Source organism: Melopsittacus undulatus, chromosome 7, assembly GCF_012275295.1.
Source record: "Melopsittacus undulatus isolate bMelUnd1 chromosome 7, bMelUnd1.mat.Z, whole genome shotgun sequence".
Lineage (NCBI taxonomy): Eukaryota > Metazoa > Chordata > Aves > Psittaciformes > Psittaculidae > Melopsittacus > Melopsittacus undulatus.
In genome coordinates, this window is record NC_047533.1 from 6,802,647 (window position 1) to 6,823,746 (window position 21,100).

The following is a 21,100-nucleotide window of genomic DNA, read 5'->3' on the forward strand; positions in this document are numbered from 1 at the left end:
CCTGCTTTCTCAGCACACCATTCAGTCACACAGGAGTTGTCTCCCATTAATTCTTTTCATTACAGACATTTTTTGTCCTTTTCCACGTGTTATCTCAAGTATTCTGCTTTAATAAAGGACTCATGTTGACCATCTCAGTCTTATTATAAATCCCACAGAGTTCATTGCACTTCCTCCACTCATATTTTTATTTTCTCTACTCCTTACTTGAGATTTGTTGAAAGATTATTTTCTTGCCAAATTATTATATGCTTTGCAGTATTTAGAAATTATATTTTTTCTAGGAAACAATTATGGGCATTATCAGCTTTAAATCTCTAGTAAAATATCATCCTGATGTAAAGCAAGAATATATTTTCACAGCAGATATTCTATCACCTAGAAGACTAAGGAAAAATACTGATCATAAATATTTTTCATATTTGGCCAATAGCCTACTTCCAATTATGAAATATCATTTTTGTGTTGCTTTATTTATTTCTCCATTAAATAAGTAACGAGCATTATGTTATGCTGAATATTTTTCAGGAACTGGTAAAAGTTGCTGCTTTATAAAATTCACTTGCCTAAATGTTGTCTTTGCAGAAGTCCAGAGATGGTGATTGGATGTCTTGTTGCAGATGGCTGTGGGGAAGGTGACGTGTATGAAAACAGCTGAGGGGTTCTGAGATCTGAAATTCCCCATGTCCCCATTCTGCTGCTTTGTGACACAGATGATGAAGGAAGTGAACATCCACTATGTGGTAGCCTTATAGGTGTGGACCTGTTAATAAAAATAATTCATGGGTATGATTTCAGGCTACTTTCAATGTACAAGAGATTTCAAACCACCTTAAATTTATACTGTTAATATTTTAAAAGAAATGTTACAAGTTACTGTATTCTACATATTCCTTATTGGATTTTTTACTTTAGAACTCTTACATATTTTCAAAAGCAGAAAGATAAAACAAATTATGTGAGAATCAGAGATGGAATAAAACAAATATTTCGTTATGTACATTTTAAACGTGTGCTAGGAGGATGTAATTTGCTTAATGATTACAAAGAACAAAGGTTTACTTTTTATGTAACCATTATAAGTTTGCTCTTGATGTTACTAATTTTCACACTTCATTTTCAATGTTCAGATGAAAAACCTGAAACACCTGTTGCACGCTGCATGAAGTTGTTCAGGTTATTCAGAAAATAGCTTTTGTGTAGATACTGTGCTGTCATCTCTCATTTTTAGAAGAATTATAAAACAGACACATTGTTGCACCTTCTTACTATAAAATTGCAACCATTTTTATAGAAGTATTGTGACTGTAGATCTTCACAGCTACAGGAACTCAGATTTTTGAAGAAATTGATTTCAAAATAAAACATTCCAATAAAACACATTCATATATATGATGACTAGTCTGCACTATAACATTTCTTCAGTTATAGAATATAACCTTTAAATGTATAGATTAATACAGGACAGACAAGAAAATTCAGTCTCTCGTAGGAGACGATAACATCTTAAAAAGGTATTTAATTACCTTGTAGATCCTGCTCCACTATATTGACCCGATGTTATACCAGATGACTGAGAACTTCTGTAGGATACACTACCTGTAAGAATTGAATTTTTGAAAACAGGAACAATGTGAATTACCCATTTTACTAAACAGATAACTTTGGAAACAAAGATTAGTACTTTAATTGCCTCATTTGCGACAAATTCATGGTCGGTTTATTAAAAAATTCAAAAATGGTGTATAATTACAAAAGACAATGAAAGATAAGGATGTGGCTGATGAAATAAAGTCACCATGTCACTTAAGAAAGGATTAAGATAGCTATAAAAATTAGAAATGTATTTTTACAATTTAACACAGCAAGGTATTTTCTGAGGCATGAGCTGTCTTCCAGTAGTACCTCTTCCTGGAAGAAGTTCCAGCAAAAGTAAGTTATCAAAAGTCCTCAGCAGTACTCCAACAGAGCATGAAGGTGAAAAATTGTCTTTAGCCTGAACAGGTAATTCCTACATAGAGCTTAGCGGTCACAAAAAACACCATGTTGCATCATTCCTGAAAATCTTTTTCTAGTTAAACAAGTTGCTGTCTTTAACCTCCTCTCATTTATTAACGATTATTAGGTTATCAAGATAGCTCTGCTGAGGTCCTTCAGTTCTTCAGCTATTATTTTTTGCCCTGTCCACGTCTGAGAAGGAAACACCATTAATCATTTTTTCTATTTGCCCTATTGCAAGTATGCTTTGATTCGTTCAGCTTTGTCCACTGCAAAACTTTCTGGGTTGAGTCTGAAATGTGCTGAACAAAGCTGTTCTACATATAGTTTTACTATCTAATTAAATATCTATTTATATTTAGATACAAAGAAATACAATAACCTCACTCACTATCTTATTATCTATAAATTTATAGACAAGCAGGCAGAAGGATCTGAATACATAAATCAGACATAGCAATGAAAAAGCAGGTTTTGCTCCTTCATTACAATTGCATTGCAATTGCATTTGTCTTTGTTTCAGGACATTTGCACCATGCAAAAACACGAGCGTTTAAAGCTCTTTTATGTGGCTGGAGATGGTTTCTATTAATTACTGAAACCAGATGAAAGACTGCCTGAGAGCAAACTTTTGTGGAAATTTGCTGAATGGAAAACCAAGAATGGGGGAACACACATGAACTGCGGAGCATTAGTATTCCTGCAAAACTGCTCACAAATAAACAGTACTCATGAAGACTACAGTAATTTCAACAGGTTATTCATGTCTTAATTGCGTCAAAGTGTTATCCAAGTTCTGTAACAACCCAGGAATGAAAGGAAGTACAGGTAAAAAGTTTTATACCTTATGAGAGTAAGATGGTGAAAAAAAAAAAAAAAATCACTTTTCTGAAGAAATTTTTTACCTCAACTTAATTACCTCACTTTTAGTATGAAATACTTTGGTAATTTCCATTTAGTTTCCCCACTTTCCTCATGTGATTTTAACATAACATTATGGACAATGTTAATCCCTGGTAACTATAAACAAATATAATTATGAAGTTCAATAGAAGGTCAGCAACACAAATTGCAAGCATGCCTGCTCTCTTCAACCATCATTACACTATTTTCTTTGTAAGCTTTGACTATGATTGCTCAGCAAAAAATATTTTGGTTTCAAGTTATTATTTACAGAATAGAGTAGGTCAGTACTAGAAAGACTTATTTCATTCTACATTTTCAATCATTTCCCATCTGCTGGAATGATGTTAACATAATAAGTTCCTTATACTTCAACACAATTCAAGTTTGCTCAGTAAACTGCAAATATGTGGGCTTTATTTTATTAATTCTCCAAACATAATACAAATGTTATCCAGTTACAAACTTTATTTTTACTCACCCATGCGTCCATCTTGTGGTGGACTGATTAATGATAATCTTTTTGGACCAGTTGGTGTCTCAGGCTAAATGAATGGAAAGTTATTAATTACAGTGCAATAAGTTTGTTAACTATTAAGGTATTTTAAGAAACAGTGTTACATTCTTGAGGTGTTTAAAACCTGCAGATTTCTGGTGCTCTCCAATGTGAGTTTTGTTCATAGCACTAAAATGCAAAACCTCAGAAATAAGGTACTGCTTCTCAGACATTCTCATCAGAATACTAACACAGTGAAAATCTCCTGCCTTCATTCTCATCTTAAAGATGTCATTCAAGGCTTGCAACTCACCACTCAAGTATCATTTTCTAGCATGGATTTCAGACCACTGACTTCTACACTTAGTTTTTACTGCACATGTGAAGATGCTATACACTTCTTCTTGTCACAGAGCATAGACAGAAGCAACAAGCAAAAAAAATTGTTTATTAAAGGTGAAAAATAATGACTGGTTTGATTTGTGGGTTAAAAAAAAAGAACTTTTATCCATCATAAACTAAATTTCAGGAATGTTTTGAGAGTTAGTGTGATGTGAAGTTCACAAAGTGATTCATCTCTTGTAAAAAGACATCTACAATAACAGCATTTACATACAGGCTGATGCCCTGAAATTACCTTTATGACGAGGGAAGAGAAACAGGAATGAGACAAATAAGTTTCCTTTAGAATGAGTTTTATTGCAAATACTAATCCATAGCTATAACCTATGGATATTGGTCCATCAATGGGCATAACCAATCCATAGGTTATAAAAGAAACCCTGAGAGGTTAGCTTGAATTTGCACTGCAGATATCTGCACGAGGTCGGGTGAAGGTAGAGATCTTACATGTATTTCCATTCCTTAATATATTAGAACTTAAATTTAACTACAACTCTCAGTTTCCTGTGTTAGTAACATTTATTGTGAAAACAGTTACAATATTTTTATAACATAAGCATATTGTGATCTCAATATAGGAGGTTTAAAAGCCCATATATGGCATACGCAGAATATAATTCTAGACATTAATGTTGTGATTTATTTCTTTCTGGTTCCTTTTGGGGGAGCATCTGACTTCTATCAAGCACTAAGCATAGCTGAAATCAGCATGTACATAAGAATTGCTTTGAAGGAGGGGGGAGTATGAGCAGTAAGAGAAATCAAAAGCATATATATGTGCATATATATATATAAAAAACATATATACAAAAAAACCCACTTACTTTCCTCATCGGTGAAGGTACAGGATCAATCTCCATTGACCCAAATCTTACAGGAAAAGTAAAAAAAAAGTATGACATTATAATAAAGCTAATACATTCATTATAATGATTTAAATTATGTTACATTCTCATGTTCAATTTGACTGCTAATGGAAAAGCATAATATATAATGCATAACACAAAGAGTATTTAGGACTTGCATTAAGAAAAATCGATTAATTGATTCTGAGCTTTGGTTTAGACATTTACAGAGAAATTCATTTTATGATTAGCATTGTTATTCTTGTATTTAAGTCAGAATAAATATGCGTGTTTATATATATGTCACTTGTCTTCACAACAAGGGCATTCTGTAATTTTACTTTTTATTAAAAGTAAAGTCACAGCCACAGTTACAGAAATCTTTAAGCCTTAACATGCTATATGTTCAATTTCTTTAAAAGTTAATGAGCCTTACTGGAGTCCATTCCATGTAACTTTAGACTACTACAATATACATATAGATGTCTGTATGAGTCATTAAGATTTTCCCTACATTCAGTTGGAAGAGGTCCTCACTAACTCATCAGTCTATCTATCCAAAAGTTCTTTAGATTAAGGTGCATCATGCCTTAGATATTTTTCCAGTGAGTACAAAAGCTACCTATGCAAGTAGTTGTTATGTAAACTTGGATAGGTAAAACCATTCCCAGTTCTTTCATACTTACTTACCAAATTTGTAGAACAAAACACAAAAACAGAAAATATACTCATTTTAAACTCACTTTAAAATGGTTTTGTGTATAAGGTATCAGTATATAGTCACTCTTAAGCTTTTTTTTGAAAGTCAATAATTTATACCTACATGTCAGAGGTGGAGGCATGACTAGGATGAAGAGAGCATGAAGGATATCCAGTCTGTTTTCTTGAAGGATCTAAAGCCATTGATACATTTTAAATTAAAACATAGTTATATCCAGTGATATCTATTCCATATTTAGCATCTTAAAATAAAACTTCTTACTGGAAAATGGATTTCTATTTGTACTGGAAAATGGTAGCTGCGCAGTTTGTTCAGGAGTTTTCATACTAAGGGGGAGAAAGAAGAAACAACAGATACGAATTAAAAGCTAGTTTGGTTAGTTCACTTGTCCAGCTGGTCAATAAGGTATAAAATCAATGCATTTTATCCATCAATAGCTGGTTTTAACACTAAACCATTTGCCATGAAGCAAAAAAATAATGTATTAAATATAATGTAAAAAAATGTAATAAAGCTATTAACTTCTTCATATTTTAATGTCTGTATCAGTCATTACCTCCCCAATGAGATCAATTTAGGATAACATTATGGCAAAATACTTTATGGAATAACAGATGTTAAAATACAACTACTAACTACAGTTGAGCCAAAAATCTTTTCAATGTATATGTTTCCCAAACTTTAAAAAATATACTTATCAAAAGAAATGTTGGCATATTTATGCTACTTACTAACAGCTATGTAAAACCTGTAAGAGTGGTATATTCAGGTAAGTATAACATAAATAATGTTAAAAGGGAAACAACAACAAAAAAGGGTTAAGAGAGTGCAGAAATGTTTGTAGTGATGCCCCTTTCAGTTTAGTCTTGCAGCTGATCCTGTTTGACATACTCCATGATGAGTCAGGAATAGCCTGGAGGCTGTGAAATCTGAAAAGTTCTGAAGACAGAAAGTTATATCAATATTGAGAACTCAGAATGTTTTTAAAAATGTGACTTATCCCAACAATAATTGAAATAAGATGTAATTAAATGAAAAGCAATAGCATAGAGCACATTTAGGGATCAACAAGATCTGTAAGTTGGAAATAAATACGATAAAAAGATTAGGTTGCATCAGTCAGTGAAGAGGGGGATAAGGATGCACTGTCTCTTGGCTGTCTCTTGCTAAAATCTCACCTTTAGAGTAACTCCTAAGTTTTAAAATAAAGGGATTCTTTCCTGACAGGATTGATTACTGAGAAGGAAATGGAGGTGATGACAGAAATTACTATCCATTTATTTCTGTCCAAATATGCATCTTCTATTTATACAACAGAATATATGAGAAAGTCAAAGCAAGCATAACTTTTATATGGCTTTATCAATTAAACTTACTGATTTCAGATTACAAAGACTATTCCTCGTTTACTTTTGCTGCATGAAAACCCTTACCGTTGTAGCTGCTGAATTTGTTGTGTTACTTTCTGGAGAGATTCTTCCAACTTCATTGTCTGTGAGATAATCATAGATTTAAACAAAATCTATTTATGTGATATAAACTTAATTTTCATACAACTAGTATTAGAAAGTGTTGAAAGGCTGTTTTCTACTGGTTTTAATCTTAGATTTCATTGCTATTGCAGATTTATTGATGGCAAGACTATAGCTACTATAATGATCCATTAAACAGTCTGAAAAAGATGTTTCTTTGGGGCAGTTACAGACGTAGTTTGATTACCTTTTGTTGAATGTGCTGGTAATAGCGAGTAAATAAATACTAGGAAAAGTGCTTAAAAATAGTTTGGTTTTTTTCCTTCCTCTTTTTCATATCTGATATAAAAGATATCAATAACTGTACAAAATACTAAATACTATGCTCCTGTATTTCTCATTTCAGACTCAAAACTTATTCAGTTCTTTTCAATATTTCTTTGAAATAAGCTTATGAGAAGAGTATTTCCTATTATGTTTTAGACACAACCAAAAATGTCTCCATTAAAGAATGTTATGAGCTTGCAAAATTGAAGAACATTAAGGTCAAGAACATTAGGTCATCTCCCTAGTATGTGTATTTTTTACAGTCTTTCATTACATGATCATACATTATATTTTATGAAGGATGTAAAACTTTACTCAAAAGCCTCAATATTGCATCTGTATTTTATCATTAATTGCCACTGTGTGACCTTAGTCTTTCATTACTTCACGTCTCATATTTCGATTTGAAGACAAATTCTGAATTTTCCTGTTAACTTTTCATGCTTCTCCTTTCAGTATTATTAGAATTCTTTAATAACAATACCTCCTATACCTTTATAAAATAATATTTTTGGTGGGAGATATTATGCGCTTTTTTTTGCAGATGTGAAACTCTGCAAAACAGATTAAAGACAAAATCTAATTTATGCAAGATATGGGCTTTGTTTTCTTTCTTCTGTTTCCTAATGAGAGCTAGGTTTGATTAAGAAAGGGACCAGTATGGATGTCAGGAAGAATGTACTTTACCCTGTTACTCTGTAGGACTGGACTATTTTAAGACCAAAATGCCTTAAAGAAGGTGAATAACTACTTGGTTATCAGTATCTTTGGGTCCTGTCATAACATAGAGTCTAGACTTGCCAGGAGTATGGACATCAACACCCACATCACATGCCATCCTCTGCATCCCAGTAATCTGTACAACTCACAGAAACAGCAACAAGGAAGTTTTTATCAAGGTTATGAGAGCTGTTGATTGACAGTGAAAACAATGGCATACTAGAAATAAAAAAGGGGAGCAGAAAGAAGTTAGCCTAGCATGAGAACCCAGCTGTGAATTTCCTTACACAATACTACATCTTTCCCAAAGGCCAAGACCTGCAGAGTGGAGACTGGCAGGAAGAAGCACCTGTGTCAAAAGGGTAATTTGTGCATCTTCATCTCCCCAGGGATCATTGCCATTCACCAAACTATTTATATTGTAAATCATTCTTGTTCCATCCTCTTCCCACTCATCTTCATCTCAAAACCAGTGTCAGGAAGACTCAGGAGATTAAAGCCCTGAGTGTGAGCACCCACTCCCACTCTCTCATTCTGTGTGACTGCCAGCTGTGATCTAGCCTTCCCAACCTCCTTCAGGTTCCCTCCCAGCAGCCCTGAAAGAGGTAGCATTGCTAGCTGAAACCTGCAGGCATGTATATCATTGCACAGGAGAACACTTCTTTTCCTTGCTCACCTCAGCTCCACTGTTAAAGTATTTCTCTACCAAAACAACCTCACTGATACTAGCCATAGCTCACATAGGGTGTTTAAGAAAGCCAGTCTCTTCTGACCCTGACACAATGCAGTTTTAAAATACTTACAAATCATAAATTATTCTAAGCATTCCAATAAAAGGTGAATTTATTTTCTAAAAATAAACCATAACAAGACAAACATAAGGAACCAAAAAAAAAGGAAAATAGCAGTTAGAGTTACCTTTTGTCTGTGGTATGCTAATAAATGTTTACGATGTTTCTCTTGAAACTCTGAAACCTAAATACAAATACAGTTATATCAAGCTTCACCTAATGACATTCATGCAGACTCAGCAAAAAAGTTATGGAGAAGAACTGTTTCACAGTATTCACATATTTCTATATTTGAATAAGTATTTAACATATCTTTAAATCCTCTCCAACAAAACATTCTAAGTTGTTATCACCACTAAAGTCTCATAAAGTTTATTTAATCTAGTACAACCTACCTTAGAGTTGGTAGATTTATTTCACTGACTTTAATATTTAAGCACTATGTTCAATAATAAGGTAAAGACATTGGAAAGCCAGTTTAGCTGTGGTGTTTCTTATTCATTAGTGCTAAGCAAACACATAAAATTAATGGCAACATAAAAAGTAATGTGTCTTACTGGCAATTATAACTTGCCTTGTAAAAGTACCTTGTTAATTAAAAAATAATTGTTAGACACACTGTCTGGTGGCGTGTAAGCACTTCTTGGGTCCAAATGAGGATCATAAACCACAACAGGTTAAAAGTGAAAAAATACAAGGTAAGCAAGACAAGATCTTGAGGAACAAATTACAATAGGTAATAACTTACTAGTAAATCTTGCTTCTCACGTGTAAGAAATCTGCTAGAAAATTTGTAGGATAGAGACAACCAAGAAGACACACTCTGAGAAATTAAACCCATAGTGGAGTATCTAATTGAAATGGTATCTAATTACTTTTATTTCACTGTAGAAAAACCTGAGAGGTTCCCACTGGACACTCTACAAAAGATCAGAAATTTCTTCAGAAGAACTGATGGAAGAAATGGCCATTCAGAAAGTAATGGCTCTGAGTTGCCTCCAACCACTCAGAAATGAGGTCTTGTGTTCACAAAGGAGAAATCTATGAAAACGTCAAGTCGGTATTCAGTCAAAAAAGCAAATTAGAAGTGGTTACAAAAGCAATAGAATTGGGAGCATCAATATTCCACTTAAAAAAGAAAAATGTTTGTTATTATATCCCAAGTCTGCTTCACACCAGGAAGGATATAGTAGGTCTAGAAAGAGTTCAGATTAACCAAAGGTATGTAAGATCTTCATTAAAAGAATGACCACACAGAGCACAAATCTTCATGGCTGTAAAAAGACAGTCAAAGAAGGGCTGCATTAGCAGCTCAAAACCAATGATTAGCACAGATGAAGTGCATGCGAATGCTACTTCTTCTAAAATGGGATTTCAGAGTATCAAATTAAACTAGCATGTAGCAGGTTAAAACCTGAAAAAAGAAATCATCACACAGTGTATAAACTGTGGACCTTCATTCCACAGTATGTGATAGATGCTAAATATTCAGAAAACAACTGACAATTAAATGAGGAAAATTATTCACCAAAAGCTTTTGAATGCAAAGACACTAAGCCCACCTTGAGAAATCCCTATGCCACAAACTATTGAAAGCTAGAAGGCTGTTCTGAAGAGATACCACTACATGCCAGCTTTGCTCTCAAATGCTTTCCTAAGCACCTGTTGTTCTGGCCACATATGAAATTAGATAAACCTTTGCCCTAGCAGAGTACAAGCTGCTCTCATGTCTTTTGATGCTGGTAGAAGTTCTGAACATACCTTAAGGCCTTAATTATGCTTCAGTATTTTTTCCACAGGTTATCTCAGGCTACAGAAAGCCCACCTTAGTCTTTTGTGATTGTGTCCTCTTTTTTTTTATTTTGACACATTACAGAAGTTTGCATTTGGCTGTGATGGATTGGTTGTATAGCTGTCTGGGTTTGTTAAGAATGATCATCATATATGCTGTTAAAAAGTGTGTATGAAGGACAGAGAAAGGCTTCCTGTTTTCCTTATTCACCTATACATTTTAGGAGAAAGAGTGCTGAGGAAAGGAACCATGCTTAGCTTTGGAGAAGTTTATGAAGCACGGAGTATAGCAAACATGAACCCATAATCACCATCAAAGAAAGCAGGAGATGTTCCCTGGATTACCTTTCTGCTGGATCAGGAAGCTCATCACAAGATCAAACAAGTAACAGCTTGAGGGAGATAATAATACACAATGAAGGTACAGGGGAGTTCAGGGAGAATGTTCTGCAATTCAACCTGGAGTACTTGAAACTGACACTGAAATGCTCCGTAAAGAGGGACAAGGGCAAGACCAAAAGCCAAGATGAAGAGATGAAGAAAACAAGCAGTCAATGAGAGTTTATATGTATTAGTTTCACCCAGACAGCTACTAAAGTTCCTGACTGGATACTCAGCCTGAAGGGATCCTGCCTGGAGTTTACAAAAAGCAAGAAGGAAAGTTACCTTGGAATCATTTATTGCTTCTGTCTGAAAAAGCAGAAATGGTTTGATGAGAGAGAGAGAGGGAGCATGCAGCTCAGGACTTTAGCTAGCTCAGGTTTTGCTGTGTAACTTTTTATTGCTACAATTAGGACACACTATCTAGGTATGTTTAAGGTTGTGGCCGATCAAATTTGTCATTGCACAGCATTGAAAGTGATTTTACACCATTAAAATAACCAGACTAGTGGTCCTCAGAGAGAGCTTGAAAACATAAGCAGTAACTGTGATGAATAATTTATGATTTCTTAAGAGCTTTGAAGCTGTGGAATTAAGACAGTAAAGATAATAATGTATATACATTCACTTTCAAGCATTCATTTGTGTATTTTTCCCATTAATATAAAAATCATTAGAGGTTGCTCATTATTTTATAGAGTTAAAAAATTTTAAGGCATATTCACCTGTGCTATTTCTTTTGAATATTTCTTGCAGAGCTTATCTATTCCCATGAACAGTGACTGAATATCAGGACTTGTCTACCAAGAAAAGAAAGTATATTAAGGTTAGCACTTATATTTGCAAGTTATATTAAATAAATCATTTTGAGAAGCGTTCCTTAAATTGATAGATGTATATAAATAAAAAAAGACAGATCAAGAGTAAGCTGATACAGAAACTGAAAAAAAACACCCAGTTTTATTTAATGTCCTTACTAGCCATCTGGAAGATTTTCTGCCTTTGTCTGAATATATTACACACATATGTATTTATTGTAACTAAGACAATAATAATTTCCAGAGGACATTCAGGCCAGATGTTGTGGTCTTCTGGAGGACACATAGCCTTCCGACAGACAGGTTTCTGCGTGTCCCTTTCTGAGCTTTTTGGCTCTTACCATCCCCACCCACATGGATGCACTTTACAATCAGTTTTGTTTCAAAGTCCTTGTTCAGAATAGTCCCAAAACTGACTGGGGGCTCTTTCTTCCTCCTGCCTGTCTCTCCTAATATAAGAGAAAAGCCCTAAAATGACATCTGAATTTTCCAAGTATTTTATGACTGAGTCTTTCAATGAGAGATCATGATCTGGCCTCACAAATGGCCATTTGTGTTTTTAGAAAATGCTGAGTAAGTGCTCTGTAGATAAGCTATCATTGTAACAAAGATATATTCATTATTCATGGTGAGAAATAAATGCTACAAAATATTAAGAAAATTTCAGAATGATAGTGACATTTGGACAGCTATCCAAATCTACAAATCAATATAGATAACCTAGTTAAGTATTACTTTAGTCCAGAATACATGTATTCTTAATTCATTCATAAGAAAAATTAAAAAAATACAATCCCAAAATGGTTACACTAGTTATAGTACTGAATTAAAATAGTACATTAGTAAGAACTAACAGCAGTCACATTTCAATTATCTTCTAGAGTATTGTGTGCAGTTCTGGTGTCCTCAACATAAAAAGGACATGGAACTGTTAGAACAAGTCCAGAGGAGGGCCACAAGAATGATCAGGGAACTGGAGCACCTCCTGTATGAAGACAGGCTGAGAAAGTTGAGGCTGTTCAGCCTGGAGAAGGCTGCATCGAGTCTTCATAGGTGCCTTCCAGTATCTGAAGGGGGGCTATAGGGATGCTGGGAAGGGACTCTTCTTTAGGGACTGTAGTGACAGGACAAGGGGTAACAGGTTAAATCTTAAACAGGGGAGGTTTAGATTGGATATAAGGAAGAAGTTCTTTACTGTTAGGGTGGTGAGGCACTGGAATGGGTTGCCCAGGGAGGCTGTGAATGTTCCATCCCTGGCAGTGTTCAAGGCCAGGCTGGATGAAGCCTTGCGTGACATGGTTTAGTGTGAGGTGTCCCTGGCCATGGCAGGGGGGTTGGAACTAGATGATCTTAAGGTCCTTTCCAACCCTAACTATTCTATGATTCTATGATTCTACAGTAACAGCGAACAGCTTTTAAAAACAAGGAATCTAGCAAAAAAAAAAAAGTAATAATCCTTACATCTAAAGGTCCATTTCAGCATATTGTGACTGTATGATAGAAAGTAGGTTTATAACTAGTCTATTTGAGTAAAAAGCAAAAAGAAAAATCTCAGCATACTTAGATGATAAAAGAAGATTTTCCCAGAAAAAAAAGGCATCCTTCATGTAAGAAACTACCTTTCAAAATCCAGTCATAAAAACCTGAAACCTTTGAAGGCAAGATGTAAATTAATCCCAGAAGTACTAAAGAAGCTCGAAAAGTTTTGAAAACTGAAAAAAAAATTAAAGAAAGCTCAATTTTTGAAAGAAATAAGAAGAGGGCCACCTGTAAATAAAGAAACAGCTTTCTGTGGTACTAAGAAAATAGAGAAGTGCAATCATAAATTAAAAATATCCCATTGAAATAAAAAGGAATTAGGCTTTGCTCCACTTGGAAATGCACTAACATACAGATAGACAGTATTTTTACCTACTCCAAAAATAGTACAGTAAAAAGTCAAGCATGAAAGACTAAATAACAGCTGCATTTGCCACACTAATTCTTAATGCCTGCTTGAATTATATACTTACATGTTTATAATGATAAGAGGAAACCGTTTCTCATATGTATGAAAAATAATTATGTGAGGAACTACATTAATAAACTGCATTGGCAACAGATTTATATCATTTGTTCTTTATATTCTGACATCAGCTGCTTCGATGTCCTGTATAGCAATTCATCTCAGCAATTCATCTTTATGGCATGCACTTTGGTTAGCGTAGAACTGTTCGTGTGGTTGTCAAATGTAGTTCTGGTTATTGATGAGTTGTACTTGCATTGCTCTCACTAGGGGAAACAAACTGCTTTTCCTTGCTTTCCCCAGCTACTAGTTTTTTTAGAACTCACAGGAAGAAATTAATTGTATCTGAGACTTCTTCTGCCCTTTTGAATTTGGTTGACATTAGCCAAAGCATTCAAAAATTTCCACAGGGTGAACTGGCAGACAGAGAAGGAGAAAAGCAGATTGACAGTACCGTCTAATTTATCTACAGTATTTCAGTGAAGAAAATACCAAAAAGACAAGTTCATCATATTCATAAAAATACATTTGGCACCTTTAAAATGCCTTCATGAGGAGGCTAGCTCTATAAACCTATTTAGGGTCCTAACAAAGCAATGACCTTGGTTTAAGTACCTTTCCTGTCTGAAAAAATAATATAAAAGCCAACGAGCTTCATTGCTGATGTAAAAAATCTTTAAATAAAGGTTTGTTGAACACTATTTATATTTTATCTGTTGCACGGAGGAGTAGCAGATGTTAATATGATATTCTGAAGTAATGAACAGCGAGACTCTGATTTATCATAACACTTAACCATCCTCTGGGAAAAAGCAAGTGTGGATCATGAGACATAGAAGGAAGATGTAAAGGTGACAAGCATGCATTACTATAAAGATGAGAATATTTAATTTGTAGATGTTGATTGGCCCAATATACAACTTAATGAGGAGTTTTAATACATTTATAGGACCTCCTACTCATTAGGAATTCTTCCATTGCATCAAGCTCATAAAGCTTACCAGGTATATTTCCACTTGGGCTCCTGAATTATAGAGTCATGACTTTTTTATATGCACCTTTAATTATCATTCCAATCATTTTATCTGTTCTTAATCAAGGCTAAGCAATCATCATTAATGTCTTTTTTAAAGAATATGGTAATTTGCTTCCTTCCAGTCCTCCAGAGCAGTAGCAGGTTCTAATGAAACATCTTTTTGTTAGCATCCCAATCATTACTTTTTAATTTCTTCAGTAATTTTGAAGTAAATTATCAAGGTCTGTTAAAATGCTGCAACTTAAGCCTGATCTAACTTGAAAATTAGCTTTGTTTTGAGCAAGGTGTCGGACAAGGTCCCTGACAACCTAAATTATTCTGTGACTGAAATTCGTAACAAAACTTGCAGCCAAGTTAGGCTGATATTGAAAGCTTAATAAAATACCTCCTTTAGGAGTTTTATGAGGAGCTTTTTTTTTAAATTTGATCAATGTGCATTGTTCCTGTGTATTATGCTTGCATTCTGCTCGTTTGATGTAATTTTTTATGTTTGTTAGCATTGTCTTCTTCATCCTGTTTCAGTTCTGCTAGTTTCTGTGTCTATAGCAATGAAATATAACAGCTTTTTACTTTAGTGTATACAGTCTGTACAGTTAAATTATAGTATGTGGAGTTAAAGATTTCAATATTTAGATGTACAACAGCTCAGTTTTAAACATATCTAAAGAAATCATGCCCTCTTTCAAGGTCACTTCTGCAAGGTTAGTCCCAAATTTTCCTCCATTTTATATACGACTGCCTTGTCGAACATTATGTGTTAGTTATATCAAATGCTCTTGGAAATTTTCTTCTATCACTGTAGGGCAGGCTTGTCTCTTAGGTAGGCATTAGTCAAGGAAAATAGAAATATTTTCCCAATCCATTTATGAAATTAGCAAAGGAGAAGATGGTTCCTGAGAGAAATAGGAAAATTCAATCTTTCTGATGATACTCATGAAAAGGAATTAAAAGCTACTCATTCTCTAGTGAATAATAAGAATTCCCAACAATATTTCAGATCCTCTCTTAATCACATGGCCATGAGGAAAAAAGTTAAGCTTAAGAGAAAACAAGAAAAAAATCCCAATACACTTGAGAACATTGAAGCACCACCATACAGATTTTCAATTCAGTCCATTACTAGAAATAATTCATTACAGTCCACTTCCTCTGATGCACAAATGCCAAGGTCAACAAATATTCTTCCTAATTTTTAAAGTAGTCACTGGTCTTACGCTGTAGCCAGTCACATTTCTGGAAAAGGTTGGAGTGATTTACAATGCAGCAAAATCTGAAAACCTAAAAGGTCTCTGTATGCTTTTATTTGAAGAAATCCATAAAACTAAAAGCTGTATAGTGCATAAGTATCTTAACTTATTATCAGTAAACAGTTGTGTCACAGTGGGAATAAAAAAAGGAAGTATTTTGTAATGCAAATAATTTAGCTGTTAAGCAAACTACACATTAATGTAATGGAGTACTAAAGCTTCATTTACCTCTTTTGAAAGAACCAATGTACGACAAGGAGTTCTACATACCAAACATTCATCTTTTTTGCCTGCAAGGTAAAGACAAATTTAAAATATACATCAAACTGAAAAGATATTGAATACATTTTTAATAGAATTTGATGTCTAAGCTTTTCTTTGGAGCCTGTGGAAGGAATCTGGAAGTTATATAAAAAATGGAAATAAACCTGAATAAAGAATTTGCCTCCATAACCATTACACACAGTTGCATGTGAACAGTGTGTGTGAATGTCATCAGGTCTTACTCTTGTAAATATGCATTCATGTAAACGCTTTTATGAATATAATTAGTATCAGTGAATGCAGGTGACTTTCAGTTTTGTTGATTTAAACAGGATTACTTGTCTGGCCTAATTAAATGCATGCTTAAATGCACTACTAATGCAACCAGATATGTGGCTTTAGATTGGGACACAGTCTGGCTCTATCAACAAACGACATGAAAACTTAACTTCTAAGAATTAATAATTTTACATGGTGAAATTTTCCAGCTAAAAAAAATCACCAAATCATTTTTAAAACTTTATAATTTTTTAAATGCCTCTTTGATTATTTGCAAACATATTATCAAATATTTCTAGCAAATGCATATTACTACAATAGTTATAATTGATAATTTTTCCAGCTCTTCTTTTCTAAGAATTATAAGGATCAATGTTTATAATTATCTTTAAAGAGTAAATACATTTTAAATGTGACATTATCAATATTATTGAATTCACAGCAAAAGAAAATATATCTCAGGGGTCTTTTTCTGCTATAAATATAAAAAGCAGAAATAAAAGCTGGTGTTCACGTTCTAGGATCCTGAAAGTTGCATTTAGAGAGTGCATTTTATTATATGCACATCTTATGATATGCATATCTTATGATATGCATATTTTATGCTATGATATGCGTTTTATTATGGGGTGTCCCTGCCCATGGCAGGGGGGTTGGAACTAGATGATCTTAAGGTACTTTCCAACCCAAACCATTCTGTGATTCTATGATTTTCTCTCCTTAACAGTAACACTAGGAAAATTTTTAGTCAAAAGTTTTCTGAAATACACAGTGATTTTATCCTGTGTGCTATTAAAAAAAACCCGGAGTGTTTAGCATGGCCACAAGGAAAAAACATTGCTATTTGTCTGCTATTTTTGTTCGTTTGTTTTGAAAAGCTACTTCTTTATTCTGCTATCTTTTCCACAGCTCTGCATCTAAGCACATCACAGAGTCTCAGAATATGACCCAGGAATTGCGTACAGCACACAAGAGTTTCAAAACATCATTTCCAATCCTCTTAACACTGCTGAAAATGTTCTGTTTGTGTCATTGAAACACTGAAACTGTACCAGCAACAATGCTGAGATACACAATGTCTTGAGACTCTTAGCAAAACCTGCCCTAAACAAATCCTATGTTCTGCAAATTGCTCTTTCACTAATGAAAAAGCATGCCCTTTCCAAAATCAGGCTGAACAGAATGCCATCTTTGGGTTTTCTTTTTACAGTACAATCATGCATCATTAGCACCCAGACTCAACTTTTAGTCAAGCCTCCAGTTTTCTGTGTCTAAAAGCTTGCTCTCAAAGCCACATCACTGCAGCCCAATCCATCTGGAGGCAGACACAGGTGGTTTTTACCTTTTGAAGAAAATCAGTGACAAGAACTGAAAATGTTTATCAGTAACATTCAATTGACAAACAGAAATGCTCAGGCCTGTCATTTTCCCACAGTGAGTCAGGAATGCTAATGGTTAGAGTAAATGTGCACACACCAGCAGCTGAAGCAGAGGGCCAAGCCGCCCTGCCTGCAGTAGCCATTACCTTTCTGGAGGCAGATCTCACAGATAACATGTCCACAGCTCGTGAGGTTGAACTGTGGGGTGGGCTTGCTTGGCTCACAGAAGCAGACATTGCAGAATATGGGGACAGACATGGGGTGCAGGAGGGCCCGGCAGGGAGCCGGAAGCTGAGGCAGGTGCTGCGGTGAGACCTACAGGCTTCCTGCCGCCATGCTGCTCCTCCTGAGGTAGCTCCATGCACTGAAGTGAGAGGTGGCGGTGCCCCTCCCACCGCACGGGTGCCTGCAGTCAGCAGGTTTGGCACTCACACCCCCAGAAGGGAGGCTTCCTGTCCCTTCACTACCAAACCAGACAGGGTGTCCATGCAGGGGATCCTCTCGGAGAGATTTCCCCTTCTCTTCCCCAAACGTGGGTTACTTGAAGTCAACCAACGTCCAGGGCTCTGGGGAGGTGCTTCGCCCATGAGCTCTGTCCTCCTCACAGAGGCAGCTATGCAGCAGGGGCTGCTGTCAGGACAGCGGCTGTGTGGGAAATGGTGGTGCTTTTTCACTGTTTTAAATGCAGGAATCATAGAATCACAGGTTGGGGTTGGAAAGGACCTTAAAGCTCATCCAGTTCCAACCCCCTGCCACGGGCAGGGACACCTTCCACTAGAGCAGCTTGCTCCAAGCCCCTGTATCCAACCTGGCATTGAGCACTGCCAGGGATGAGGCAGCCACAGCTTCTCTGGGCACCCTGTGCCTCAGCACCCTCACAGAGAAGAACTTCTTCCTTTTATCTAACTTAAATCTCCTCTGTTTAAGCTTGAACCCATCACTTCTTGTCCTATTGCTACAGCCCTGATGAAGAGTCCCTCTTCAGCATCCTCTGTAGCCCCCCTTCAGATACTGGAAGCTGCTCTGAGGTCTCCAACGCAGCCTCCTCCAGGCTCTGTGCAGTCTATTGTCACAGGTTTCTTGTTGTTTCTTTGAGTGAGGAAAAAGAGCAAAACAAGGAGTTTTGAGTTTAATTTCTTAGACTGTAAAATGCCCCAGGGCTTGCTAATTTCCCTTGATGAAAATTTTATGGGAAAATTCCCTTACAGATCTACTTACAGTGCTGGCTGTGCCTCTGGGTACAACAGACACAGACTGCATAGGAGCAACCTTCGGCTTTTAACTGCATAAGGAATACTGACCCCAAAGTGCTTCCCAAAAGAGCTATGAATCAGCTTCTACTTTATAGAGTTAATTAAAAATCTTGAAGGAGACTGAAAGCATTTCATCAAAGCAAAGATATTTAATTATTATTATAGATAAAAAATGCAGTACTTTCAAGCTATAGTCAAGGCTCCAAGTCTCAGTTTGAGTAGAGACCTAATTAATATAGAGGAACATAATCAGCTCCTTTATAGATTCTGACATGGTGCCTATCCTTTTGATTGAGAGCTTAAGTGTATTTTAAGTGAGAAGAGTTTGTCATTGGGATGTAGTTAGATGTTCTTTACTGTTAGGGTGATGAGACACTGGAAGGGATTGCCCAGGGAAGTTGTGCATGCTCCATCCCTGGGGGTGTTCCAGGCCAGGCTGGACAGAGCCTTGGGTGACATGGTTTAGTGTGAGGTGTCCCTGCCCATAGCAGGGGGGTTGGAACTTGATGACCTTAAGATCCTTTCCAACCCTAACTGTTCTATGATTCTATGATTCCATGTAGTTACACTAAATATCAGCTAAATTCTGAACCACAACCTTGTAGCATCCGTTTATTAAGCTTTCTTCATTGTCTTCATATACCATATAGTTTTAACACATCTTTGCATCTTCCCAGCAGCAAAGATGTTATTACAAGACATGTGTATGAGTGCTCTATAAAAGTGAATTTAATAACACTTATTTCAACTTAATAACGCCTATTTCAAGGGCATTTCAAGTGACATCTCTAAGGTCTCAGAATTTGTAAATCTAGGACACACCTCAGTGAGTAGCTTTATGAGATTTAATTTTGATTGATGCAGTCCGTAGAGCATTGTCTTTTGTCTCTACTTTTTATCAGCTTTATGGATTCTCACATACACACAACCGCATTTTAATTCTCATGCTGGAGATGTAAGTGAACTTAAAGGGCAATGTTATTTCCTTGCTAATGAAAACAAAAGGTGAGAAGACAGAAAACAGAAAAAAAGCAGTGCCTTTGAAACAATAATTAGTCTAGAGTTATTTCAGCTTTTACTACCTTTTATATTAGTGAAGGGTCTGGAAAGAGAAATAGGAAGCCAGACCACAATATTCTACTATCACAGCACTATCAAGAAACTTTTTCAAGTTAATTATATTTTAATTAACTGCTGAGGTAGGTGATGTTATAACCACCTCCAACTCCTTCTTACAGTACTGATGCTTTATCTGAATTATTAACCACAGCTTTTGACTTTTAATTCCATGATACTGTAGCTTGTTCTGCTAGTTGTACATAAATTAAGGCCTAAAGATATATTCAACAAGCTGCAGTAAGTGAAATGTAAATACACGATTAAGTCAAAAACTGGCAAGCTCCTTAGACAGTCATCATATGGTTGCTGAATAATTAAAATAGAAATAATTCTCCAACACAGAAACAGACTGAAGAATTCAGTATAGTAATAAAAAATATAGTCACAAATTCAGTGCTTATGAAGAAACCTGTAATTTGACTTACTTTGGTATACTTCATAAATACCATAACTTACATAAACAGCTGTGGGAGAGGTCTGATCTCAACTCTATAGCCTAATGTTTAAGGTTTATCTGAAAGTAAAAAGGAAGTGAAATTCCAAATTGTGTGGGTCTCTCTCTTGCATAGTCAGTGCTGCAGTCACTGGTCGTAATCTTAAGGGTGGGCTCACTGAAAATGTTAACTATTTTAAAAGAAAACATTCACAATTATATTTGTGAATATAGGTGACTTCAAGACACTGACAATAAATTAAGCACCGCAGGGAATATAGTTGCTTCTCTGCCTACTATCTGAACCTTAGTCAGTCTGAAATGCTGAACGGTTTATGGTAGTATCAAATAAGATTACTAAGCAAGTAGCAAAACTAAAAATATTGTTTGGGTTTCTTTTATTTATTTATATTTTAGATA

General features: G+C 35.3%; 1 protein-coding gene across 1 annotated transcript; it reads right to left on the reverse strand.

The window, feature by feature from the left end:
* Positions 1 to 558: 558 nt before the first annotated feature.
* On the reverse strand, positions 559 to 18,133 carry RNF212 (ring finger protein 212). Its single transcript, XM_005148581.2, has 11 exons — positions 18,022 to 18,133; positions 16,182 to 16,243; positions 11,573 to 11,647; positions 8,803 to 8,859; positions 6,799 to 6,857; positions 5,627 to 5,691; positions 5,468 to 5,537; positions 4,624 to 4,669; positions 3,383 to 3,446; positions 1,527 to 1,599; positions 559 to 763 (listed from the first exon to the last, which is right to left on the reverse strand). Exons 1-11 carry the CDS (start codon positions 18,131 to 18,133, stop codon positions 559 to 561), a joined length of 888 nt encoding a protein of 295 aa, XP_005148638.2.
* Between the last annotated feature and the right edge of the window lie 2,967 nt (positions 18,134 to 21,100).

Excerpts from the sequence above, each read along its gene's own strand:
- RNF212 (XM_005148581.2), bottom strand. The coding sequence starts at position 18,133 with ATGTCTGTCCCCATATTCTGCAATGTCTGCTTCTGTGAGCCAAGCAAG. Across the intron at positions 16,244-18,021 it reads TGAGATCTGCCTCCAGAAAG|GCAAAAAAGATGAATGTTTG; the intron begins GTAATGGCTACT and ends TTTACCTTGCAG. Across the intron at positions 5,538-5,626 it reads AAATAGAAATCCATTTTCCA|ATCCTTCAAGAAAACAGACT; the intron begins GTAAGAAGTTTT and ends CAATGGCTTTAG.